This window comes from Salmo trutta, chromosome 14 (genome assembly GCF_901001165.1).
Source record: "Salmo trutta chromosome 14, fSalTru1.1, whole genome shotgun sequence".
Classification (NCBI taxonomy): Eukaryota; Metazoa; Chordata; class Actinopteri; order Salmoniformes; family Salmonidae; genus Salmo; species Salmo trutta.
In genome coordinates, this window is record NC_042970.1 from 36,929,950 (window position 1) to 36,957,341 (window position 27,392).

At 42.1% G+C, this 27,392-nt stretch overlaps 2 protein-coding genes across 5 annotated transcripts in view; both read left to right on the plus strand.

Annotated features, from left to right (window-relative positions):
- The first annotated feature begins 3,311 nt into the window (after positions 1-3,311).
- LOC115207965 (cyclin-dependent kinase 2) lies at positions 3,312-11,656 on the plus strand. The gene is made up of 7 exons (XM_029775614.1): positions 3,312-3,730; positions 8,603-8,680; positions 8,775-8,892; positions 9,092-9,262; positions 9,443-9,544; positions 9,638-9,841; positions 11,161-11,656. Exons 1-7 carry the CDS (start codon positions 3,615-3,617, stop codon positions 11,263-11,265), a joined length of 894 nt encoding a protein of 297 aa, XP_029631474.1. The 5' UTR covers positions 3,312-3,614; the 3' UTR covers positions 11,266-11,656.
- A 7,288-nt stretch (positions 11,657-18,944) lies between these two features.
- Positions 18,945-27,392, plus strand: part of LOC115207967 (SAP domain-containing ribonucleoprotein) — a 63,065-nt gene continuing 54,617 nt past the window's right edge. For 2 of the 4 annotated variants that reach the window (XM_029775617.1, XM_029775619.1), the window contains exons 1-5: positions 18,945-19,048; positions 23,286-23,385; positions 23,843-23,883; positions 24,017-24,090; positions 24,445-24,496. In XM_029775617.1, the coding sequence (XP_029631477.1) occupies positions 19,016-19,048; positions 23,286-23,385; positions 23,843-23,883; positions 24,017-24,090; positions 24,445-24,496 (300 nt within the window). In that variant the 5' untranslated portion in view covers positions 18,945-19,015. Of the gene's footprint in view, positions 19,049-23,285; positions 23,386-23,787; positions 23,884-24,016; positions 24,091-24,444; positions 24,497-27,392 lie in introns of those variants that run through there. The other 2 variants (XM_029775618.1, XM_029775621.1) reach the window with 2 other exon arrangements.

A 27,392-nucleotide genomic window follows, 5' to 3' on the forward strand; every position in this document is an offset into this window, starting at 1 on the left:
GAATTTTTCTAACCTCTTCTTGGCGCTACTTTCTTCCTTTTCGATTCAGAAGAAAAGTGTCTCTTCTGAAAGTCTATGTCCAGTTGCAGGTGGTTCTCCAAAAACTAGAGAATATATATCCACAATTTGCACCGAGTGAGGAGTTTCCTCAACATTTTACTTGCCAGACATCTTGCATTTCTCAATATCTTTGCAGGAACTAGTCGTTTCGATGTGACCTGGCCGTGGGCATGTGTAGAAGTAGATGACAAAGCGTTACACAGTGTGATCAAAACAAAGATCTTCACACATGCAAGAGGCATTTCTCAGTTGATACAAAACGTAGATGTAATATCTTTCTGAATATTCTCCGTTTTTTGGAGAACCACCTGCAACTGGACATTTAGAAGAGACAGGTAAGTTAAAAAATTCATCCCAGCAGTTTACATTAGCTAAGCTAAAATGGGTAATGGAGCATCACATATCCCGTTACAATGCTGTAGCTAGGCCCAGATTTAGTTCTGGGATACATATTACCCGGACAAACTCCAGGTCTTGACTGTCCTCTCTCATTATCACACACACACACACACACACACACACACACACACACACACACACACACACACACACACACACACACACACACACACACACACACACACACACACACACACACACACACACACACACACACACACACACACCAAAAGGTCGGTCCACTCTGGGATCAGAGTGGAAGACTGATAAACCTCTGAAAAATGTCAGGAATTTTAACATAATCAGGATCAAGTCAACAGGAAAAAGTGTTCAACTTTCCAAAAGTCCAAAAGTAACAACCTAATGTTGTGTTAGATATTTTTATCTACTTACGTTCTTGTGAACATTACAAGTTTTAAACTTCTATTTGCTATTTATGGCCTGTAGGCCTCATTGACCGGAGCTCATACAACTAGTTTTTGAGTAAAAAATACATAATGTATGGATTATTTTGACTATAACAAATACTCAGATGAAACATAGTGCTATTTATCACAGACTACTTTTGTGTCAAAGTTTAACAAGGACTCTCTCCTCCTTACCAGTGTCATGATCAAAGATATGAGCCTCACATATAGTATATCGTTTGGTCATTGTGCTGCCACAGAATGAATTGTGAGCAAGGCCTCAAAAAAGCTTTATATACCAGAGCTGCGAGAAAAGTTCTACATATTATTGAAACAATGCTGCGATTGTTTGTGAGAATGCCAACAGGTGTGGTTCCCATGGGGAAAGATTATATTGGGGAAAGGTTCCCGTGGGGGTTGCCATGGAAGCCAAGAAGGGTAGTGAGGTATGTGTGTGCTCAAACACACACATGCATGTGGGGGTCTGGGAGAGGAAGTGTGTGTCCATCTGATGAATGGGCATGTGCCTGAACTCAATTTTATACACTAATTGTAGTCTCACCCATTCATTTCTAATGACCGGAGCACCACAGGTGTACAAAAGTTAAATAAAACACCCAAAATGTAACAAAAATCATCAAAATGTATTTTGTGTGTTCAGATGCCCTGTGTGGACAAAGTCATGGAACCTTATGACAATCAGATTAAATGAAGTACTTTGGGAGGCGCACAATTTCTCCAGCATCATCCGGGTTAGGGTTTGGCCGGGGTAGGCCGTCATTGTAAATAAGAATGTATTCTTAACTGACTTGCCTAGTTAAATAAAATTTTAAAAATGAGTGAACAACCACACTTAGGCTTCTACTTCCAGCTCATACAATCTATATAAATGTTATAGGCACAGTCTATTTTACAATAGTTATATTTTGTTTGTTTTTACTCCTGTCCATCCTCTAACCTCAACCCCTCCCATCTATTTCTTTCACAAAAGTTAAGAACCTACATATGTTTTACGAACACAGTTATCTTGTTGTTATTATTCCCAACCTTCAGCTCCATTCAACCTCTCCCATCTATATCTTAACACCATCCATATTGGATTTTCATTTGCCATATATTTTTCAACTGTGCTGTGATGTTTCACAAAAGTTCTGAACCTTTCTATTCTCAGAATTTCTACAGGTGTTAAATTAAAAAAAATGTTTTTGCTAAAAGTATTATTATATTATCGATCGATTGACTATGACTTTTCAGATCACCCAGTAGTGCTATCTGCAGAGTTTGTATGAAAGCTCGATGTTCCCATCCAATTGGCGACAGATTTTCACCAAATGGAGTTGGTGCAGATGAAAATCAGTGCGTGATGAAGTGATACACACAAAATCAGTGCGTGATGACGTAGTGCACACAAAATGTACGTTTTCAATTAAATGTTCATGTAAAATTCTATATGTTTCCATTGCATTTTCAACTATATATTTTTGTCACAAAAACTACTGCGTTAAATACAAAATGTGCCCCACTCTGGTCTTGGCACCTGCGCTTTAATCAACAGCTCCCAAATACAGTGCGAAAAGTCTGTGTGGACGGGCTAAACTACACGATGAGATTATTATGGATATGAACAAGAATATTTTTATTTGTCAAACGGCAGTCAAACATTGATCATCATGTCACCAGAATAAGACCCTCGATATTTATTGGAATGGAGCATCAAGATCACCGTGCACTTTCACCACCCTGTGAAGTTCATAATTTATTTCATCTGTAGCATAATAAACTGCACTGTTTTCCCGAGTCATAGTGGGAGGACCACACACCATATGACTCCAAGTTTATTTCGATATCATGGTTGTTATATCAATGTAAAGGCGTTTCCACTGCCATTTCTTGCATAATTAATTTTACCGGCACAAAAAGATCACACCTGGTTAAATAAACAAATTCATTATCTGTCGGCATTTATAAAGTTGTACCAAAACGTCCTGTTTTCATCACAGCTGTCGTGATGTTTTTGCATATGGTATGACTTTACTCGCATAAAAACAATGAATGGAAACGTGGTTACTGTAACCTGAGAGAGCAAGAGGAGGGAGGGTCATTCAATCATTATTTACCGTTTCAAATGGAATGATGACATACGCATCAGCCAAATGCAGGACAGACAGAGTTTATTTTTAGCTTCTTAACTGAAATCAATAACTTACAAATATCTGGAGGGAAGATCAACATTTGAATATCAAGGCGGGCGATTATAAGCGCCTCAAATTTGAACCTTTCACAAAAACGCGACTGCCAGAGAAGGTTTTCTAAAGCTAAAATCCATGTTCCAACCATTCTGCGTTTGTTTCTGTGCTGAATGGGCGTGTCAGTCGTATTTTTTTTACCATTGGGCTGTCAGTGATTGGTCGTATATTGAAAAGGTTCGCGTCGCTGTCGTTTTTCCGGGGCGTGGCATACACAACGCGGGACCTGTTACTTTTGGTTTGAGTGGAAAGTGTTACTACTATAGAGTTAATACACCCGGCTCAATTGATCCCTTTTATTTATTGTGGGATTTTAATTTTTTTTTTTACAGTCTATGGATAATCCTGATGTGTTCCTGCTACAAGTTGTTTTTCCCCCTCCCGCAGACTTGACTTAGTTCGCATGCTTACGTTAGTTTGAAGTTGAGCCTAACGTTAACGGTTTTCTTTGTTTTAAAAAACACAACGGTTTGAATCGTTAGCCAAACAGAACTCGTGTGACATGGAATTATTTCAGAAAGTGGAAAAGATTGGAGAAGGGACGTACGGGGTGGTGTACAAGGCAAAGAACAAAGTCACGGGAGAGACTGTTGCCCTCAAGAAAATCAGACTAGACACGTAAGTGGTGTCTGACAGAAAATTAGCTGGCTACCTAAGTGTCGTTAGCCATCTAACGTTAATTGTAGCCTGGTCAAGCAGCTGACTGACTCCTCACAGTAACATTAGTCCCGATGTGACTATGCTTTCCATTTCCACAGTTGCTTGCTAGCTAACCTTGTTAACTATGTCAATACCTTAGCTAGTCATTCGACCTGAATTGATAACCAGTGAGTCTTGAAAGTAGGTAGCGTAAGTATAGTTAATAACTAGCGAACTCTAAGCTAGCTAGTTGCCTGGAAACCCGACGTTACATTTGCATTGAATTCTACATCGGGCTGAACTTTGCGTTTGAATCAGCCAGAACGTTGAGTAAAAGGATATTAACATAGCTACTTTACCGGTTGATCTTTTTGGCGGTAGGAATGTGAGTCAAACGTCGAGTTTCCAGGCTGGCTAGCTATATAGCTTTGTATGACAAACAAGTCACTGCAATGACAGCTACTGGCACTGCTATAAAATGGCATTGTTCACATTTTTTTTACCTTTATTTAACTAGGAAAGTCAGTTAAGAACAAATTCGTATTTACAATGACGGTCTACCAAAAGGCCTCCTGCGGGGACAGGGGCCTGGGATTTAAAAAAAAAAAACAATATAAATGGACACCTGGACATCTCATAAAAAGATTCAGCCAAAGATGATTCAGCAAGCTAGAAGCAGGAAATGTCAAATTACAATCAAACTAGAATATTGGATTTCTAGTAAAAATGTATTTCATTTGTGGACAGATTTCAAATATGAGTTTTTCTGTATATATAACATTTACCAGAGAGAATGAAGAAATTAACGACTAATTCAGTAGTTTGTTTTCATTAAATAATATCTGTCATTGAAAATACATATTTGGTATTTTTTTAGGATCCCCATTAGCTGTTGCAAAAGCAGCAGCTACTCTTCCTGGGGTCCACACGAAATATGACATAATACAGAACATCAATAGACAAGGACAGAACTACATAATTTTTTTTTAAAAGCCACACACCGCCTACAAATCAATGCATACACACAAACTATCTAGGTCAAATAGGGGAGAGGTGTTGTGTCTTGATGTGTTGCTTTATCTGTTTTTTTGAAACCAGGTTTGGTGTTTGTTTGAGCAATATGAGATGGAAGTTCCATGCAATAAGGGCTCTATATAATACTGTACGCATTCTTGAATTGTTCTGGATTTGGGGACTGTGAAAAGACCCCTGGTGGCATGTCTGGTCTTATTAATTAGATAAAATATGTAATTATCTCGCTCCAAAATAACTGTCACACTCAATGTATAATAGTCTTCCCTTATCACAGAAGAGGCATATGTCCTTGAATTTAGGCAAGTTATTGCAATCCCATTGGAATCACAAAAATATAAATGCAACATGCAACAATTTCAAAAAATATCTGAGTTACAGTTCATATGAGGAAATCAGTCAATTGAAATGAATTCATTGGGCCCTAATCTAGCTATGGGCCTCCAGATTTCATCACGGGGCCTCCCGAGTGGCACAGCGGTCTAAGGCACTGCATCACAGTTCTTGGGGCGTCACTACAGATCCGGATTCGATCCCAGGCTGTGTCGCAGCGGTCCGTGACCGGGAGACCCATGAGGCGGCGCACAATTGGCCCAGCGTCGTCCGGGTTAGGGGAGGGTTTGGCCGGCCGGGATGTCCTTGTCCCATCACACTCTAGCGACTCCTGTGGCGGGCCCGGCCGCATGCATGCTGACACTGTCGCCAGTTGTACGGTGTTTCCTCCGACACATTGGTGCGGCTGGCTTCCAGGTTAAGCGAGTAATGTCTCAAGAAGCAGTGCGGCCTTGCAGGGTCGTCTTTCGGAGGACGATCTTCCCCTCTCCCGAGTCTGTACGGGAGTTGCAGTGATGGGACAAGACTGTAACTACCAATTGGATATCATGAAATTGGGGAGAAAAAGTAATACAAATAAGAATACAGCATTTTTATGCATTCAAATTGCCATTGATAAAGAGTAATTGTGTTCGTTGTCTGTAGCTTATGCCTGCCCATACGATAACCCCACTGCCACCATGGGGCAGTTGACATCGGCAAACCGCTTTCCAACATAACGCCATACACATGGTCTGCGGTTGTGATGCACTGCCAAACTCTCTAAAACGACATTGAAGGCGGCTTATGGTAGAGAAATTAACATTCAATCCTCTGGCAACAGCTCTGGTGGACATTCCTGCAGTCACCATGCCAATTGCAAGCGCTCTCAACTTGAGACATCTGTGGCAGTGTTGTGACAACTGCACATTTTAGTGGCCTTTTATTGTCCCTAGCAGAAGCTGTACCTGTGTAATGATCATGCTGTGTAATCAGCTTCTTGATATGCCACACCTGTCAGGTGGATGGATTATCTTGGCAAGGGAGAAATGCTCACTGACAGGGATGTAAACAAATTTGTGAACAATTTGAGAGAAATGCGCTTCTGTGGGTATGGAACATGTCTGGTATCTTTTATTTCAGCTCATGAAACATGGGACCAACACGTTACATGTTATGTTAATATTTTTGTTCAGTGTAGATACATGTAAAAGGGGAGGTATTAGCTGTGCACCATGTGTGACGCACCTGGCTTTCCCATTGTCAGCAGCCAGTATACACATTACACAATCTTGGATGGGCATCATCTTCTTCAGAGTTCAACGGCGGTTGGCAACCAATATGTTGCATTACTGCCGCCAACTGGATTATATTATAAATCCATTATACTTTGTGATACAAAAGAGGAAAAACAAAAATGACACCCTTCCAACTAACGGCGTACAATGGCGGCGAGCTTTAAACCACTTCAGCCGACGCTTGGCATTGCGCATGGTGATCTTAGGCTTGTGTGTGGCTGCTTGGCAATGGAAACCCATTTCATGAAGCTCCCGACGAATAGGTCCTTTGCTGACGTTGCTTCCAAAGACGGTTTGAAACTCGATAGTGAGTGTTGCAACTGAGGACAGATGATTTTTATGCGCTACGTGCTTCAGCACTTGGCGGTCCCGTTCTGTGAACTTGTGTGGCCTACCACTACGCGGCTGAGCCGTTGTTGCTCCTAGACCTTTCCACTTCACAATAACAGCACTTACGGTTGCCCGGGGTATAAATTTGATGAATTGACTTGTTGGAAAGGTGGCATCCTATGACAGTGCCACATTTAAGTCACTTAACTCTTCAGTAAGGCCATTATACTGCCAATGTTTGTCTATTGAGATTGCATGGATGTGTGCTCGATTTTATACCTGTCAGGAACGTGTGTGGCTGAAATAGCTGAATCCACTAATTTGAAGGGGTGTCCACATACTTCTGTGTACACATCTATTATACAGTGCATTTGAAAAGTATTCAGATTCCATATTCCACATTTTGTTACCTTACAGCCTTATTCTAAAATATATATTTTTTAAGTCTATCAATCTACACACAATACCCCATAATGACAAAGCAAAAACAGGTATTTGCAAATTTATTTAAAAAAATTTAAACTGATGCTTTGCTATTCAGACCGTTTGCTATGAGACTTGAAATTGAGCTCAGGTGCATCCTGTTTACATTTATCATCCTTGAGATGTTTCTACAACTTGATTGGAGTCCACCTGTGGTAAATTCAATAGATTGGACATGATTTGAAAAGGCACAGACCGGTCTATATAAGGTCCCACAGTTGACAGTGCATGTCAGTGCAAATACCAAGCCATGAGGTCGAAGGAATTGTCCGTAGAGCTCCTAGATAGGATTGTGTCGAGGCACAGATCTGGGGAAGGGTACCAAAACATTTCTGCAGCATTGAAGGTCCCCAAGAACACAGTTGCCTCCATCGTTCTTAAGTGGAATACGTTTGGAACCACCAAGACTCTTCCTAGAGCTGGCCGCCCGGCCAAACTGAACAATCGGGGGAGAACTTGGTCACTGACAGAACACTAGAGTTTATTGTGGAGATGGGAGAACCTTCCAGAAGGACAACCATCTCTGCAGCACTCCACCAATACGGCCTTTATGGTAGAGTGGCCAGACGGAAGCCACTCCTCAGTAAAGGGCACATGACAGCTCGCTTGGAGTTTGCCAAAAGGCACCTAAAGGACTATGAGAATCAAGGTTCTCTGGTCTGATGAAACCAAGATTGAACTCTGGCCTGAATGCCAAGCATCACATCTGGAGGAAACCTGGCACCATCCCTATGATGAAGCAAGGTGGTGCCATATACCACACCTCCTCGGGCCTTGACTTGGAGTCACGCAATGACGTGTGGTCCTTCCACTACGACTTGTTGGGAAAGGATGCAGTTTATTAGGCTACAGATATAATCAGTTATGATGAACTTCACAAGGTGGTGAAAGTGCAAAGTGATGAGCTTGATGCACCTTTCCAATAAATATTAATGGTCTTATTCTGGTGACATGATAATCGACGCTTGATGCCATTTGACAAATACAAATAGTCTCGCTCTTTTGTCCATAATAATACTTTCATGTAGGCTATACATGCGCTCTAGCCAACAGCGCAAGTGCCAATACCAGACTATGTAACACAACATATTTGTAAGAAAACCATCAGTAGAGTTGAAATTGCGATGGAAACCCATTTAACTTGTATTTTTTTTATTCGGTACATGGGAATTTAACAAAGTATTTGTGCACTATGTCATGATGCACAGCCTTTTATCTGCAACAAGTTAATTTGATGGAAACGCATCACTGGTGGGAAAATGTGCATATCATTTTTATGTGGATTTTAGAATATTCACATAAATTAGTCACCTATTGGATGGAAACCTAGCTAGTGTCTGTGTGTAAAGGGATGATATTGTGTGACTAATGTCATAGCTATATGCCTTTTTCTTAGGGAAACGGAGGGAGTACCAAGCACTGCCATCCGAGAGATATCGCTCCTCAAAGAGCTCAGCCACCCAAATATTGTCAAGTATGTACAATTGAGCTACTTGTTATGTTAAACATCAACTGTCTCTGTTAAATTGTGCTTACATTGACATCTCTATGTACTTTCACACCGACAGACTCTGTGATGTCATCCACACAGAGAACAAACTGTACCTAGTTTTTGAGTTCCTTCATCAGGACCTTAAGAAGTTCATGGACTCCTCGGTCTCTGGTATCTCTCTGCCACTTGTCAAGGTATGCACAGACTGCACATCCAACGTGTTCAGACTGGGGGGGGGCTTATAAATAAGTGATATACCCCCCCAATGTATGTCAGTGCTACATATATATTTTGTCACATTTTTAAATGAAAACAATATGGAAACCTACGAGGTTGTCAAACTGTGTGTCTCTCTTAAGCTAATTAGGTGTGTGTGTGTATGTGTGTGCGCAGAGTTACCTGTTCCAGCTGCTGCAGGGCCTGGCCTTCTGTCATTCCCACAGAGTTCTCCATCGGGACCTGAAGCCCCAGAACCTGCTCATTAACGCCCAGGGGGAGATCAAGCTGGCTGACTTTGGCCTGGCTAGGGCCTTTGGGGTACCTGTCCGCACCTACACTCATGAGGTGAAGCATACACCCACCATACAGAATACATACACCACACTGTAATTTGCTGTGCGGTTTTTAGTAGGCCAATGGCTAGCAACATGAGTCTTTAGTATTTCACTTGTGTTATGCTTCTGTAAGCATCTCAAATGATTTCTGAACCCATGATGGGGAAACTAACATTTTAACATTTCTCAGGTGGTAACTCTATGGTACCGAGCTCCAGAAATTCTTTTGGGCTGCAAATACTACTCCACAGCGGTTGACATCTGGAGTTTGGGCTGCATCTTTGCTGAAATGGTAAATGTATTCTCTGGCTATACTAATTTGTAGCTTTAATGTTTATAAAGCAAGCTCTCACTTCATGTCCAAACTTTCCAATTCTTCCTTCAGATCACCAGGAGGGCCTTGTTTCCAGGCGACTCAGAGATCGATCAGCTGTTCCGGATCTTCCGTACCCTGGGCACACCGGACGAGGTGGCCTGGCCAGGGGTCACTTCCATGCCTGACTACAAGCCCTCCTTCCCCAAGTGGACCCGACAGGAGCTGTCCAAAGTGGTTCCCCCACTGGATGAGGATGGGAGAGAGCTGCTCAAGGTGAGAACCCTTTTATTATATATATCTTTTGTATTTTACCCCCTTTTTCTCCCCAATTTCGATCTTGTCTCATCGCTGCAACTCCCCAACGGTCTCAGGAGGCGAAGGTTGAGTCGTGTCCTCCAAAACATGACCCGCCAGACTGTGCTTCTTAACACCCGCCCGCTTAACCCGGGACCCAGCCACACCAATGTGTCGGAGGAAACACTGTTCAATTGACGACCGTGGCCAGCCTGCATGTGCCTGTCCCGCTGCAAGTAGTTGCTAAAGCACGATGAGCCAAGTTAAGCCCCCCCCCGGCTAAACCCTCCCCTAACCCGGACGAATCTGGGCCAATTGTGCACCACCCTATGGGACTCCCGATCACGGCTGGTTGTGATACAGCCTGTGACCGAATCCCGGTCTGTATGGACACCTTAGACCGCTGAGCCACTCAGGAGGCCCAGGGTTAGAACTCTAACAACATTGACCACTTTTTAATTATGTTTTGGTATTAGGCTGGTACCAATAAGGTTAATAATAGGCAGACTCTACTGTACATCCAAAGCTGATTTGTGAAAGTGCTGGAGGCAAAACTGGAGAAACAGGAAAATGGTTCCAGTCAGATGCAAATTCATTTTAATTATAGCTGAACTTTCGGTCAGTCTACCTTCATCAGAGCATGTCTCCACAAACAACAGTGGGACAGATAAGGCCACACTGTGAGCCAGAGGTAATTGCAGACACCTGTGGTAATCTAAAGTATCCAAAAGGGCCACTAGATGTCATAATATCAGATAGAAATACAGGATAGAACAGAACATGTTAGATTTATTTCTACTAGAACAAAACACAGGGAATGTGGTGTTAGTATAAGGAACCCAGACTCAAAGAAAGCAATAAAGACGGCAAAAGGAAAATATATACAACACTATATACAAATGTAGAACCAGGGGAAATTAATAAAACAACTAGATAAAGGTTAAGGTAACCTGTTGGAAGTATCGGGCCACTAGGGGCATCATGAATACAGGACACCCTAATACCAGGGAAAGTGTGTGTGTGTGAAGCTAAGATGATGACAATAGGAATTACAACATGACCCTCATATCAAAATCCTCCTTAAGTCCTTACGGCTGTAGGGTGCCTAAAGTATAAATCCAGAAGTTCTCTCTGGCAGAGTTTACGGTCGTTTTCTTCTCTTTTATTAATAGGGTTAATAAAATATAATTAATAGAAATTTGTGCTCAGAGCTTCACATTTTGTTTTTACATAGGCCTATGACACATGTAATCGATCTGTCCCTTTTTATGATGTATTTGTTCTTCTTATTTTTCCAGCAAATGCTGAGCTATGACCCAAACAAGAGGATATCTGCCAAAAATGCCCTGGTCCATCGGTTTTTCCGTGATGTCACCATGCCAATGCCACACCTACGACTGTGACATGCAGACTGACAGGAACAATACATAGCCCAGGGTCTTTCCATGAGAGATCCCTGAGCAGAAGGACTGCCCCAGCTCTTATCCACACCTGAATACTACAGTCCAGGAGATGGGAGAGATCACAGTGAAATATGGATGCCTTTCCAAAAATCATTCTAACAACCAAAAACCAGCATTTGTATAAATTGAATGTCCTGTGAGTTTTTTTCTCTACAGCTATGGGTGCCTGTTATGTCATGGAGAATGAACTCTACAGTTGTTTCAGCATTTTATGTGTATTGAAAGGGTTAACTTGGTTTGTGTACATTTTAGTCATTTAGCAGATGCAAGCTCTTCATTTGTTCATTGCATAATTTATGATAAAAAGTTGATTAAATTCATTTGAGCTTTATTGTGTGAAAATATTTGAATATTACTAAATTGGCTTGTGTTATAACCTCAAATCTAGATTTGACATAGGAAATCAGAATAATTCTGCGTTCGTAACCAAGTGGGAATTTACCACATACGACTGGTAGAAATCCACTAGACGAGCCCTCCAACTAGTAATTATGCTGCATTCGTAACCAAGTGGGAGGTGGGAATTTACTAGTTGGATGCATTCACGTGCTTTGAACTCCATTGAGAAACATCGATATGGCTAACAAGCTGCCTAAACCATAAACTAAAAGTACAGCTATCATGCTTGTTTAAAAAAAAACATTCAGAAATTGGATATGGGGACCCATGCCAAATCTTTTCAGTCTCCTGAGGGAGAAAAAGTGTTGTCATGCCCTCTTCACGACTGTCTTGGTGTGTTTGAACCATGATAGTTTGTTGGTGATGTGGACACCAAGGAACTTAACTCTTGACCCGCTCCACTACTGCCCCATTGATGTTAATGGGGGCGTGTTCGGCCCGCCTTTTCCTGTAGTCCATGATCAGCTCCTTTGTCTTGTTCACATTGAGGGAGAGGTTGTTGTCCTGGCACCACACTGCCAGGTCTCAGCCTATAGGGAGGAGGTCAGTCTCATCATTGTCGGGGATCAGGCCTACCACTGTTGTGTCGTCAGCAAAGTTAATGATTGTGTTGGAGTCGTGTTTGGCCACACCAGTCGTGGGTGAACAGAGTACAAAGTGGGACTAGGCACACACCCCTGAGGGGCCCCAGTGTTGAGGATCAGTGTGGCAGATGTGTTGTTGCCTACCCTTATCACCTGGGGGCGGCCCGTCAGGAAGTCCAGGATCCAGTTGCAGAGTGAGGTGTTTAGTCCCAGAGCCCTTAGTGTAGTGATGAGCTTTCTGGGCGCTATGGTGTTGAATGCTGAGCTGTAGTCAATGATCAACATTCTCACATAAGTGTTCCTTTGGCCAGGTGGGAAAGGGCAGTGTGGAGTGCGATTGAGATTGCGTGATCTGTTGGGGTGGTATGCGAGTTGGAGTGGGTCTAGGGTTTCCGGGATGATGGTGTTTATGTGAGCTATGACCAGCCTTTCAAAGCACTTCATGGCTACCGATGTGAGTGCTACGGGGTGGTAATAATTTAGGCAGGTTACCTTCACTTCCTTGGGCACAGGGACTATGGTGGTCTGCTTGAAACATGTAGGTATTACAGACTCGGACAGGGAGAGGTTGAAAATGTCAGTGAAGACACTTGCCAGTTGGTCCACGCATGCTTAGAGTACACATCCTGATAATCCTTTTGGCCCCACGGCTTTGTGAATGTTGACCTGTTTAAAGGTCTTGCTTACATCGGCTACCGAGAGTGTGATCACACAGTCGTCCGGAACAGCTGGTGCTCTCATGCATGCTTCAGTGTTGCTTGCCTCGAAGTGAGCATAAAAGGCATTCCGCTTATCTGGTAGGCTCTCGGCTGGGTTTCCCTTTGTAGTCCATAATAGTTTCCGAGGTCTGCCACATCTGACGAGCGTCAGAGCCGGTGTAGTAGGATTCAATCTTAGTCCTGTATTGATGCTTTGCTTGTTTTGATGGTTTGTCTGAGGGGCGTAGCAGGATTTTTTTATAAGCGTCTGGATTAGCGTCCCGCTCCTTGAAAACGGCAGCTCTAGCCTTTTGCTCGATATGGATGTTGCGTGCAATCCATGGCATCTGGTTGGGATATGTATGTACGCTCACTGTGGGGACGACATTGTCGATGCACTTATTGAGGAAGCCGGTGACTGAGGTGATATACTCCTCAATGCCATTGGATGAATCCTGGAACATATTCCAGTCTGTGCTAGCAAAACATTAATGTAGCATGGTTTAGATGCAGCTGCACAACAGCTCTTAAAGGGGTTAAAGGGGCAATGTCTTAACAGGGCAATGACATACTTTGTAATAGTAACAAACAATATTATTTGTGTTTTATTATTAATAATCAGGATGTTGTGTCCAATGGGGTAAATGCAGATGGACAAACCGCATGCTTCAGCCTACGTACATTTTTATAGGCACTATGCTTCATCAGTTGGCCTACAGGTCATAATGCCTATTGCTAAAAGCACATCTGATAATATAGACTATGCACAGGCTATATGCATGATACAATATGTTAAAATCATTTTTACCAATCTGTTATTGGGCCCATTTCTGGAGGTGGAATTTGTTTTAGATGGTGTCAACATTTTATTAACATTCATTTTGAAGTAGAATGTCCTTTTAAAAAGTCTCCAGAACTGAGCTTATCAGTCCTTCTGCATAAAAATGATTTCTGGGAGGATCCCGGTCCCCCTAAGCAAGGGGACTTGAGTTGGTCAAATTCGCTGTTTAATACATGTGCAAAATGATCCTCTTTCCCTAAAAGCATGATGGTCATGGCTTTTATTTCATGAGAGGGGAGGTCAACTTAGCGATCTGAGATCGACTTAAGTTTCAGTCATGGGATTTTTGTGTTGTTGCTTTAACCCCTGTGAATGCATCCAACTGGTATTTACAACTTCACAACTGACAAATTCCCACTTTCAACTTGGTTATGAACGCAGCATAAGTCCAAATCCCAAATCAACTCCTTAACCCTATGCACTTGAGAGGATTTGATTGATTTATAAGCAATATGGCGAAACTTCCATGTAGCCTATCAGAAGGCGAGGTTATGATTATCATATTGCTTACATATATTGAATCCACTCAGATCTCCACAAATGCATAGGGCGGGATTGGGCCTAAATTAGATTTTGGGCTCGATCAATTATGTTCTATTATATTGAGAAGGCAGTCGAGTGACGCTCTAACAATGGAAACGCGTGTCCTCAAATATGAAAGGCAGGTGGGAGGAAGCAAGATCAGGTGGGACCATAGAGTACCACAGAATGAGTCATAATACCCATAAAACCTAGCGGTCAAACGGAAACGGTTCCAATTGTTTTTCCACCATTTTTTCCTATAGGGGATTTTAGAAACACTTCAAATAAACACGTCAGCCATAAACTTTTTGTTTATGGTTGACGCAGCTGGTAGGTCATTAGCTAACCTAATGTAGCAGGCGTAAAATAAACACCTGAAACTGTTGGGGGAAGTTCTCTTCTGCACAGCTGAACCAATCCAGTAAATGTGGAGGAGGAGTAAAGATGGAGTGTCGCCTCGCTAACGTCCAAAAGCGGAAATCGTGTTACAGGCTGTCTTTCCATTTCCCCTGGAAACCGGAGCATCCGTTTGTTGGGGACTCGGCAGAGGCTATCCATTAAGCCAATCAGGGTTTCTCAAGGAGTTCAAAGCATGTGAATGCATCCAACTGGTATTTACGACATCACAACTAAAAACTTTCCCACATGGTTATGAGCGCAGCATCAATATACACTACATGACCAAAAGTATGTGGACACCTGCTTGTCGAACGTCTCCTTCCAAAATCATGGAAATTAATATGGAGTTTGCTCCTATAACAGCATCCACTCTTATGGGAAGGCTTTCCACTAGATGTTTGAACATTGTTGCGGGCACTTGCTTCCATTCAGCCATAAGCGCATTAGTGAGGTCGGCACTGATGTTGGGTGATTAGGCCTGACTCGCAGTCGGCGTTCCAATTCATCCCAAAGGTGTTCAATGGGGTTGAGGTCAGGGCTCTGTGCAGGCCAGTCAAGTTCTTCCACACTGATCTCAACAAACCATTTCTGTATGGACCTTGCTTTATGCACAGGACCATTGTCATGCTGTAAGAGGAAAGGGCCTTCCCCAAACTGTTGCCACAAAGTTGGTAGCACAGAATTGTCTAGAATGTCATTGTATGCTGTAGCGTTAAGATTTCCCTTCACTGGAACCAAGGGGCCTAGCTTAATCATGAAAAACCGCCATAGACCATTATTCCTCCTCCACCAAACTTTACAATTGGCACTGTGCATTGGGGCAGGTAGCGTTCTCCTGCGATCTGCCAAACCCAGATTCGCCGTCAGACTGCCATATGGTGAAGCATGATTCATCACTCCAGAGAATGCGTTTCCACTGCTCCAGTGTCTAATGGCGCCGAACTTTACACTACCCCAGCCGACGTTTGGCATTGCGCATGGGGATCTTAGGCTTGTGTGCGACTGCTCGGCCATGGAAACCCAATTTCTGAAGCTCCTGACTAACCGTTCTTGTGCTGACGTTGCTTCCAGAGGCAGTTTGGAACTATATAGTGAGTGTTGCAACCGAGGACAGATCATTTTTATGAGCTTCAGCACTCCACACTCATGTTCTGTGAGCTTGTGTGGCTTACCACTTTCCGGCTGAGCCGTTGTTGCTTCTAGATGTTTCCACTTCACAATAACAGCACTTACAGTTGACTGGGGCAGCTCTAGCAGGGCAGATATTTGATGAACTGACTTGTTGGAAAGGTTGCATCCTATGCCGGTGCCACGTTGAAAGTCACTGAGCCCTTCAGTAAGGCCATTCTACTGACAACGTTTGTCTATGGAGATTGCATGGCGGTGTGCTCAATTGTATACACCTGTCAGCAACTGTTTTACCTCAAATAGCCGAACCCACTAATTTGAAGGGATGTCCACATACTTTTGTATATATAGTGACCATAATTCTATCTTCCTTATTCCTGTTTACAAGCAAAAACTAAAGCCGGTAGTACCAGTGACTCACTCAATACAGAAGTGGTCAGATGATGCGGATGCTACGCTACAGGACTGTTTTGCTAGCACAGAGTGGAATATGTTCCATTATTCATCCAATGGCATTGAGGAGTATACCACCTCAGTCACCGGCTTCATCAATAAGTGCGTCAATGACGTCGTCCCCACATTGACCGTACATACATATCCCAACCAGAAGCCATGGATTACAGGCAACATCTGCACCAAGCTAGAAGTTAGAGCTGCTGCTTTCAAGGAGTGGGACTCTAATCCAGACGCTTATAAGAAATCCTGCTATGCCCTCAGATGAACCATCAAACAGGCAAAGCATCAATACAGGACTAAGATTGAATCCTACTACACCGGCTCTGACGCTCGTCGGATGTGGCAGGGCTTGCAAACTATTACAAACTACAAAGGGAAACCCAGCCGAGAGCCTACCAGACAGGATAAATGCCTTTTATGCTTGCTTCGAGGCAAACAACACTGAAGCATGCATGAGTGCACCAGCTGTTCCGGATGACTGTGTGATCACGCTCGCCGTAGCTGATGTGAGCAAGACCTTTAAACATGTCAACATTCACAAGGCTGCGGGGCCAGACGGATTACCAGAACGTGTACTCCGACTATGTGCGGACCAACTGGCAAGTGTCTTCACTGACATTTTCAACCTCTCCCTGACCGAGTCTGTAATACCTACATGTTTCAAACAGACCACCATAGTCCCTGTGCCCAAGAAAGCGAAGGTAACCTGCCTAAATTATTACCACCCCGTAGCACTCACATTGGTAGCAATGAAGTGCGTTGAAAGGCTGGTCATGGCTCACATCAACACCATCATCCCGGAAACCCTAGGCCCACTAATTCGCATACCGCCCCAACAGATCCACAGATTACACAATCTCAATTGCACTCCACACTGCCCTTTCCCACCTGGACAAAAGGAACACTTATGTGAGAATGCTGTGCAGCACGCAGCTCAGTGTTTGACACCATAGTGCCAACAAAGCTCATCATTAAGCTAAGTACCCTGGGACTCAGCAACTGGTTCCTGGACTTCCTGAAGGGCCGCCCCCCAGGTGGAAAGGGTAGGCAACAACACATCTGACACACTGATCCTCAACACGGGGGCACCTCAGGGGTGTGTGCTTAGTCCCCTCCTGTACTCCCTGTTCACCCACGACTGCGTGGCCAAGCACGACTCCAACACCAACTTCCCTGTAGCTCAGTTGGTAGAGCATGGTGTTTGCAATGCCAGGGTTGTGGGTTCGATTCCCACCGGGGGCCAGCACAGAAAAAATATGTATGAAATTGTATGAAATGTATGCATTCACTACTGTAAGTTGCTCTGGATAACAGCGTCTGCTAAATGACTAAAAATGTAAAAATGTTTCAAAAAATTAAGTTTGCTGACGACACAATGGTGGTAGGCCTGATCACTGACAACGATGAGACGGCCTATAGCGAGGAAGTCAGAGACCTGGCAGTGTGGTGCCAGGATAACAACCTCTCCCTCAATGTGAGCAAGACTAAGTCGATTTTTGTGGACTACAGGAAAGTGAGGGCCGAACACGCCCCGATTCACATCGAGTGGGTCAAGAGTTAAGTTTCTTGGTGTCTTCATCACCAACAAGCTATTGTGGTCCAAACACACCAAGAAAGTTGTGAAGAGGGCACAACAACGTATTTTTCCCCTCAGGAGACTGAAAAGATTTGGCATGGGTCCCCAGATCCTCAAAAGGTTATAAAGCTGCACAATTGAGAGCATCTTGACTGGTTGTTTACTGCTCGACATCCGACCGTAAGGCGCTACAGACGGTAGTGCATACGACCCAGGACATCACTGGGGCCAAGCTTCCTGCCATTTAGGACCTATATACTAGGCGGTGTCAGAGGAAGGCCCTAAAAATTGGCAAAGACTCCAGTCTCCCAAGTCGTAGACTGTTCTCTCTGCTACCACACGGCAAGCGGTACCAGAGTTTCAAGTCTTGGTCCAAAAGGCTCCTTGACAGATTCCACCCCCAAGCCATAACACTGTTGAACAATTAATCAAATGGCCAACCGGACTATTTGCATTGACACCCCCCCACCCCCCCTTTTGTTTTTACACTGCTGCTACTCACTGTTTATTATATATGCATAGTCACTTTACCCCTACCTACATGTACAAATGGCCTTGACTAACCTGTATCCCCACACATTGACTCGGTACCGGTACCCCCTGTATATATTATTGTTATTTTGTTGTTTTATTTTTATTCTTAAGAAAATAGTTAACTACATTGTTGGTTAAGAGCTTTAAGTAAGGATTTCACGGTTATGTGTACACCTGTTGCATGTGAAAAATAAGATTTGATTTGGTGTAGCTATAAATCACTTAGTTAGCTGTGTTTACACAGGGAGCCCAATTCTGATGTTTTGCCCAATTATTGACAAAAGATCTGTTTGGTCAAAAGACCAATACTTTGGCAAAGGATAAGATATGGGCTGCCAGTGTAAATGCAACCGTAGTTGCTGTGGGAATGACGAAAAAAATTAAGTAAAAAATCTTCAAACAAAGTTTCGGCAGATAGCAGCACCACTGAACATTTCTACCATTTCACGAGTACAAGCAGCGTATAGCCAATCATCGGTCGTTTTATTACGCCTTTCACTAAAACACATTACCATTGGATAATTTTCTTCCGCGCTTACCCTATACAAACAAGATGGCTGGGGTTGTTGAACTCCAGAAATTGAAGGTGAGAACTATTTAAAAAGGAATAAAATCCAATACATACGTAATTCCTTATAGTCTGGCAACGTGTAAAATGTATAAGTAATTTACGTATTGTACGGTTTACCACTCCACTTACTAGATAATGTAGTTGTACGGCAGTAATACTCCGTGTGATTTGCCTGCAAATGGAAGCTAGCTACCTAACACAGCTGTATGCCAGTGTTAGCTAGCTAACTAACATGCGCACGTTCGTTACTGTAAAACATGAAATAACCGAGAGCGTCGTCATTTGACCAGCTAGTTGCATGAATTAATTTAGCTAATAAACACATTTTACCTAGCAAAGTAATTGTGTTCTTAGCTAGTTCTGGTAGCTACCTAGTTTGATTAATCAGGCTGTAATACACAATTGGTATATAAAGCTTTATAGCCGATTCATGCTTGATCTGGCAATGCGAGCGGAAGCTCCGTACGGAGGGTGACACGATTGCGACGCCTCGAGTGGCTTGTGGAGGCCAAATCAAATCAAGTGTATTTGTCACATACACATGGTTAGCAGGTGTTAATGCAAGTGTAGCGAAATGCTTGCGCTTCTAGTTCCGACCATGCAGTAATATCTAACAAGTAATCTACCAATTCCACAACTACCTTGTACACACAAGTGTAAAGGAATGAATACGAATATGTACATAAAAATATATAAATGAGTGATGGCCGAACGGCATAGGCAAGATGTAGTAGATGGTTTGGAGTACAGTATATACATATGAGATGAGTAATGTAAGTTATGAAAACATATAAAGTGGCTAGTGATACATCTAATTACATCAAGATGGCAAGATGCTGTAGATGGTATGGCGTACAGTATATACATATGAGATGAATAATGTAGGTTATGTAAACATAATCTAATATAAATAATATAAAGTGGCAAGTGATACATTTATTACATCAATTTTCCCATTATTAAAGTTGCTTGAGTTGAGTCAGTATGTTGGCAGCAGCCACTCAATCTTAGTGATGGCAGTTTAACAGTCTGATGGCCTTGAGATAGAAGCTGTTTTTCAGTCTCTCGGTTCCAGCTTTGATGCACCTGTACTGACCTCGCCTTCTCGACTGAAATATAGATCCCTTCAATGTTGCTTGAAAAAAAGCATAACTAATACCATACCATCTAATACTACTCACACACAGAACAAAAACATACTCCACTATTTAAACATATTTAGTCCTACTTCAGACCAACAGTCTGAAAGGATGGAACACCACCACTTAACAGGCTCCCAAGTGGCGCAGGGGTCTAAGGCACTGCATCCTGTATCACTGTATCATATCCGGCTGTGATTGGGAGTCCCATAGGGCGGCGCACAATTGGCCCAACGTCGTCCTGGTTAGGATTTGGCTGGGATAGGCCGTCATTGTAAATAAGAATTTGTTCTAAACTGACTTGCTTGGTTAAATAATAAAATGAACACCCTGTAACTCTGTCAAGTCTCTCTGCAGCTGCCACCACAACCTCTTTTCTGCAACTTACATTCCATCCCTGCGGTACAGTTGATAACCATTGCTATAAATGCTATAAATGCCAAAAATACAATCTTACTGAAACATATCACTTGTTGGTTTATCTACCTGTACTGGTACAGATCTACTACTCACACCACTCCTCTCAGGATCCCTCCCCGTTGACCCATCTTCCTCTACTTTCTTCACTGCCTCAGCATATGACAACTTATGCATGACTCTAACCCTGGAATCCTCAACCTGCTTCTCTCGCACGGGACATTTCTGATCCCCAGCCCCATGGGCACCCCTACAATTAACACATACCACTACTATCCCCAATGCTACACATTCCTTTGTCTCATGCCCTTCTGGACACTTCTCACACCTAGGAACCTCCCTCCTACACACTGCTGTAACAATGTAATGTATTCGGCACAAAAGCTCGTACAGGACAACTTATATATCCTAACATCACTTTGTCGGCCAAAGACTCAACATCAAAACTCAAAAGAACAGACTGACTCTTCTGTTTCACCACTCACGCCACCCTGTCTGTCGCACCAAACGACGAGCATCACATACACCTGAATCTTCCCCTCAGTTGGTCAGCTTTCACATTTACCGCTACCCCAGTAATCACTCCTTTCAATGGCAGCCTTTTCTTGAGAGCAAAACAAATCACATCTCTTGCCCCCATTCGTTTAACACGGAGCGCCTGCTACGTCTGACCAGCAGAAACACAATTATCACAAGACCACTTCCGGTTACCCTCACCGATTCCACGGCACCCAACTCTGATTTCACCCACCCTGAACCACAAATGGATCAGCCAAAAGGCAAGGGTTCATTTTTTTCAAAAACTTCACTCCTACTGTCAAAGACCCTTGGTGCAAGCCTCAGGCTCCGAGAACTTCACCACAACTACAATTTCTCCTCCTGTCTTCAATTCACTCTGCTTACACTTCCTACCATTCTTCTTTAACAAACCATCTCCCTTTTTCTGACATTTTTTCCCAACTCAAGTTCACCCTCTTCCTCCCTCTCTCTCTTAGACCTCCTCTGCCTCTTTTACCCTCCGTATTCCAAGTATACGTCTCCTTCTGATAATACTGCACTTCTCCTGACATACATCTTGTTCTTGCCTTGTCAAGGGATTCCATTTAACCGGCTGTCCCATCTCTGTACAATCAGCACGAACCCCTTGGGATGTAGCATTCAACAGTGCATCCCACTTGTAAAGCAGCTGCTTCGTCTTGATGCTCTTCTTTATCAATAGCGACTGCAACGCATTTCAATTTCAAACAAGCGCGCTCTCTTTCTCCCGGATTCCTTGATTTGCTTGCTCAGACTCTGTGCCACACGGTCATGCTCCTTCCCGGAAATCCCGTACGGCGATGTCTTGTCTCCCACATTTTGTAGCAATGTGGAGGGCTCCGTATAGCTCCACATTGACATGATTGTTTGACGGTAGGTGGGTTCGGGAGGGCCTCTATGAACACAAACTCACTTTCTTGACAACAGCTCTGCCCTGTTACCCAAAGCGCAAGAAGTATGAATGCTCTGGCCAGTGGTGTAAAGTACTTACGTATAAATACTTTAAAGTACTACTTAATTTGTTTTTTGGAGTACTTTACTATGTATATTTTTGACAACTTTTACTTCACTACATTCTTAAAGAATATAATGTACTTTTTACTCCATACATTTTCCCTGACATCCAAAAGTACTTGTTACATTTTTAATACTTAGCAGGACATGAAAATTGTCCAATTCACGTACTTATCAAGAGGTCTTCCCCACTGCCTCTGATCTGGTGGACTCAATAAACACATGCTTCGTTTGTAAATTGTGTATGAGTGTTGGAGTGTGCTCCTGGCTATCTGTAAACAAACAAAAAATGAAATTTGTGCTGTCTGCTTTGCTTAATATAAGTAATTTGAAATTATTTATACTTTTACCTTTAATACTTAAATGTATATTAGCAATTCCATTTACTTTTGATACTTAAGTATATTTAAAACCAAATACTTTTATACTTTTACTCAAGTAATATTTTACTGGGTGACTTTTACTTGAGTCATATTCTATTAAGGTATCTTTACTTTTACTCAAGTATGACAATTGAGTATTTTTTCCACAACTGACCGTATCGCTATAAATGCTGTATGGCCTTTGCAGAAAACGGATGAACTTTTAATGCCTCATGTCCACCAGATGCATCGAAGTCTTTGCAGCGGAAATCATTCATTGTCAATGGTACAGTCCACAATGATACGTTGGGAGTGCCGCACTAGGCTGCGGTGCCTTCTGTGTACCGCATGCGTTCGATATTTTCAACTAGTGGTTGCTTTACTGTGCGGTGGTACAAACGGAGGTACACACAGACTTTTAGCAAGTTGAAAAGTGAAGAACATGTGCGTCAAGTATGGAAAATGCAGGTTTGACATCCAGCAAAACAAAACTCATATGCACCTGGTGGACATCGGATGTTAGCTCTTGAAAACTGCCTTCTCCCTTGCCTGGAAACTCAATTGCATTGAGTTCTACGTCAGGCAGAAGGTCTGTTGCCAATGGCTGCATTGTTGTGCCAAAACTCTTTACTTATGTGGTAGCCATGTTATTATGACTGATTTAGTAAATTTTTTGTAGTTGACCTTTTTATATAAATGTAATCAATGTTAATTGACAGCTGTATTATATGCATACGCGCTTCACTAAAAGTCTTCTACGTTTGTCGACCCTACCTTCTCCAGTTGGCTGAGCTCAAGCAGGAGTGTGCTGTGAGGGGATTGGCCGTGAAAGGAAACAAAGGTGACCTTATTGGCCGGTTGCAGGCGTACCTTGAGGAGCATGGTATGATGGACTTGTCTTTCTTCCACTAACACTTACTCTTTTCTTACCAGCACTGATTATAAAATGTAGCCTAAATTAGTCAACAACAACAACAAAAATTGTCGTACGAAGGCATAATGTTCCCCTGCCCTGTGAATGATGTGATGGGGAGTTCACTTCAGTTCCAACTATTAGCATAATGTATTGTCGTGTTTAGGTGTCGGTATGTCTGTGGTTTCTTATTTTTGCTCAGTAACAAACACTTTCCTTCAGATCGACTTTTTGTGTTGATTTGTTTCTGATCTGTCATGAAATGTCTTGATTTCTCCCATAACGGAACCTTGATTTGGTAGATGTATGTAGCATTATTCACTCCGACAGATGGGGTATACATTCTCTTCTGTACTATGCTCCGTTTTACAGCCAACTTGTCTTGAAAATGTGTGGAACATTTTGTATTTTACACTTTATGTTCCAGAAGATGAGGTGAATGAAGAGGAAGTTTTGGGAGAGTTGGAGGTAAGAATGTGAAACATGTTTAATAAAAATATTATTGTTTAAAGCTGCCTTCTTTTTTCAGAATATTTTACTCTTACAACATTTCAGAATATTTAAAATTGTGCTGATTTACATGCTTGGTGTATATTTACAGGACAATCCTAAAGAGGAGGAAATCAGTGAAACACCTGCAGAAGTGGCAGTAGAAGAGGCAGCTGTACCTGAAAAGTCAGTACTCTATTTGTTACTCACACCTACCTATTGGATGATCCATTTCCTAATGACTGATGGTTATTATGTGATTGAAGTGGGCCTAGCCTAATCATTGTTATCGGGATTCTCATGGCAAATTCAGCAGTTTTTCAACATGTTAAGATAAAGCTTGATGTTGGCATCTTCCTTTTTTAGTCTTTGAATGTCAGTCATGATCAATTTATGTTGTCATACGGTATGTACAAGATGTCTTTGTGGGATTATTTCACTGGACGTGCAGTGGATTATTTTAACCAATAGAGGGCAGGCTAGGTTTACAAAGTTTTCCACTGGATAGTTTATTCAACTTCACATTTTGTCTTGCTTTAGGGATGCTGAGAAGAAAGTTGTAAAGATCACTGCCCCATCAGTTGCGGATGAGGTATGTAGTACAGTATTCTGCATGATGCACACAATAACTGCATTAAATAGCTAGATTTAAAATCTTGTTTTCCACAATGTTCTACTCATCAACTCTGGGTCGTTCCATTTCATTCCAATCAGTTTTGACTCAGCCCATTTGATTTGACTGAAACTTTCTATATATATTTACCCATTGTCGAAGTGGTCAGAAAGGGACTTTTTGGAACTGAAAGCCAAAACATTTAGTTGATGGAGGTGCTAAAAATTCACTCATTTTGTATACCCCACCCTACCATGAGACATCCATGTCTTCATCAGTGGAAAAGATAAACAGTTGAGTTTGATATAATTTAAAAGCTTACAAACAGGGTTGTCAAACAATTTAATTATTTCTAGATAAAAAAAATAAAATAAACATTGTCATTGTTTTTCTCCTTTTAACATCAATTATCTAAAAACACCTAAAGTCAGATGTTTTTCATATTCGCATATTTTGTAGATTAGACCCTATTTTACGTCATCTCAGGGGTTTGTGTTGTGCCTGCCTTCGGTTGAGACACAGCATACTCTTGAATAAAGGGTGGGTGTAATTTAAATAATAGAAGTATAATTCATAGAATGGGCATATCCCTTTAGACTAAGGGCTGTGGCAGTCATGACATTTTTTTTCAGCCGGTTATTGTCATTCAAAAGACTGCTGGTCTCATGGTAATTGACAGTTAATGAACATAAACACATTTAGCAGCTCCATGCATACAAGCTGCTGATACGCGCCTTTGGAACATCTAGATAAAAAAGTCTTAACAAATCAATTTAATATACACCATCACAAAAAAACATTATTTTACACCGGTCTAAAGAAACATTATGATACAAAGAAAATGTATTTCAGAAGTAAATAATGACTTGGCCTACTGTGTGTTATCTGGATATGTGCCATCCCATAGGCTGTAGGCTTGTTCGTTTAGCAGACAAGATATGCTTATAAGTCCCGTGCCATTATTTAATATTATATGATTTTATAGTAGGAATAATATAATTTAACTTAGCAGAATAAAATAGAAAATATATTTTCCCCATTCCAGAGTGCACATATGAAGTGGCTATGTTGAGCGTAAATGTGATAATTTGAAATAGGTCCTATATGCTAGATTTAAAGTTATTTGGCCACTTTAGTTGTGAATGATACAAACCTTAGAATGTCTTAGAAATCAGAACATACAGTATATGGGCTGCATGGCGCGACTATAGGCTATTGATGATTTGTGAAAGTCCCCCAAAAAAGTTTGCGCTCTGTTCTTTGCCTCAAGTTGCATACGCTGTTCTCTCATAAAGTGATCATATACTGGACAAAAATAAGAACGCAACATGCAAAAATGTATGATTTTGTTGAGTTTCAGTTCATATAAGGAAATCAGTCAATTGAAATAAATATATTAGGCCATAATCCACGGATTTCACATGACTGGGCAGGGGGCGCAGCCATGAGTGGGCCTGGGAGGGCATAGGCCCACACACTTGGGAGCCAGGCACACCCACTGGGGAGCCAGGCACAACCAATCAGAATTAGTTTTTCCCAACAAAAGGGATTTATTACAGACAGAATTACTCTTCAGTTTCATCAGCTGTCTGGGTGGCTGGTCAATCCCGCAGGTGAAGAAGCTGAATATGGAGGAGTTGGGATGGTGTGGTCTGTGTTTGTGAGGCCGGTTGGACGTACTCCAAAATGACTTATGGTAGAACATGTTATGTAAATTTATCTGGCAACAGCTCTGGTACACATTCCTGCAGTCATCATGCCAATTGCACGCTCCTTCAGAACTTGATACACCTGTGGCATTGTGTTGTGTGACAAAATTGCAAATTTTTACAGTGGCCTTTTATTGTTCCCAGCACAAGGTGCACCTGTGTAATGATCATGCTGTTTAATCAGCTTCTTGATATGCCACACCTGTCGGGTGGATGGATTATCTTGGAAAAAGAGAAATGCTCACTAACTGAGATGTAAACAAATATGTGCACAAAATTTGAGCACTCGAATAGCGAATGGCGACTGCTTAGTTTTTTTCAATCTGGGTAGCGTACTCCGGTTATTTCACTCCATGCATCATCCACTGTTTGAGGATGCAGCCTCTTGCTCAGCGACGTTATATTCCTCCCAAACGCTGAATGCCATGGGTTCTCCAAACCTGTTCCTGCAGCTACCCAGTGCTTAATTGGGAAATTGAGTGAAATCTATTCAGGAACATCTATAGTAACATGTTTTCCCAACAAAACATATTTCACCAAACTGTTGACAGCCCCTCTGTGTGCTCGAGAAGGAAATGAAGGCGAGATGGAAATGCACTGTGGTGAGATATTCTGTACCTTAAGGTAATGTGTCAGCCTATTAATTATATATTCAAAAACAAATGTACTATAATTGTAGGCTAACCCTGTAAGCCGACCTGCAAAATCAATAAACTAACAGCATCGCCTAGTCCTCGGCCTACATGTTCTCTCCCAGACTCATGGATAGAACGTTTGGAGGAAAAGCATAAGATAGCTAACCAGTCTATCAGATATGCATAATTATACAGTCCACACTCAAAGATGATTACTAGAATTTGTTTTCTTTTGGAGTATAGGCTAGACCAATTATGTAAAGACATCTTAAATCCGTTAAAAAATTATAATAATTTCTGCCATGCGTAATATGCGGTAGGCTATGTATTGTATAACTTATTTCAGGCTTGAGCTCATGTTATAGGCCTATGGGTATACATAAGCTCTAATATGCCTTTTGGGCGTTTTTAATTAATCATCACCTTAGAATGCACTGCCCGTTTGGTTGAGTTAGGCTTTGGAACAACATCCACAACGACCATGTTTTCCACTCAGTTTCAACCTGTTGATCAATCTGAACAAAAAGTACA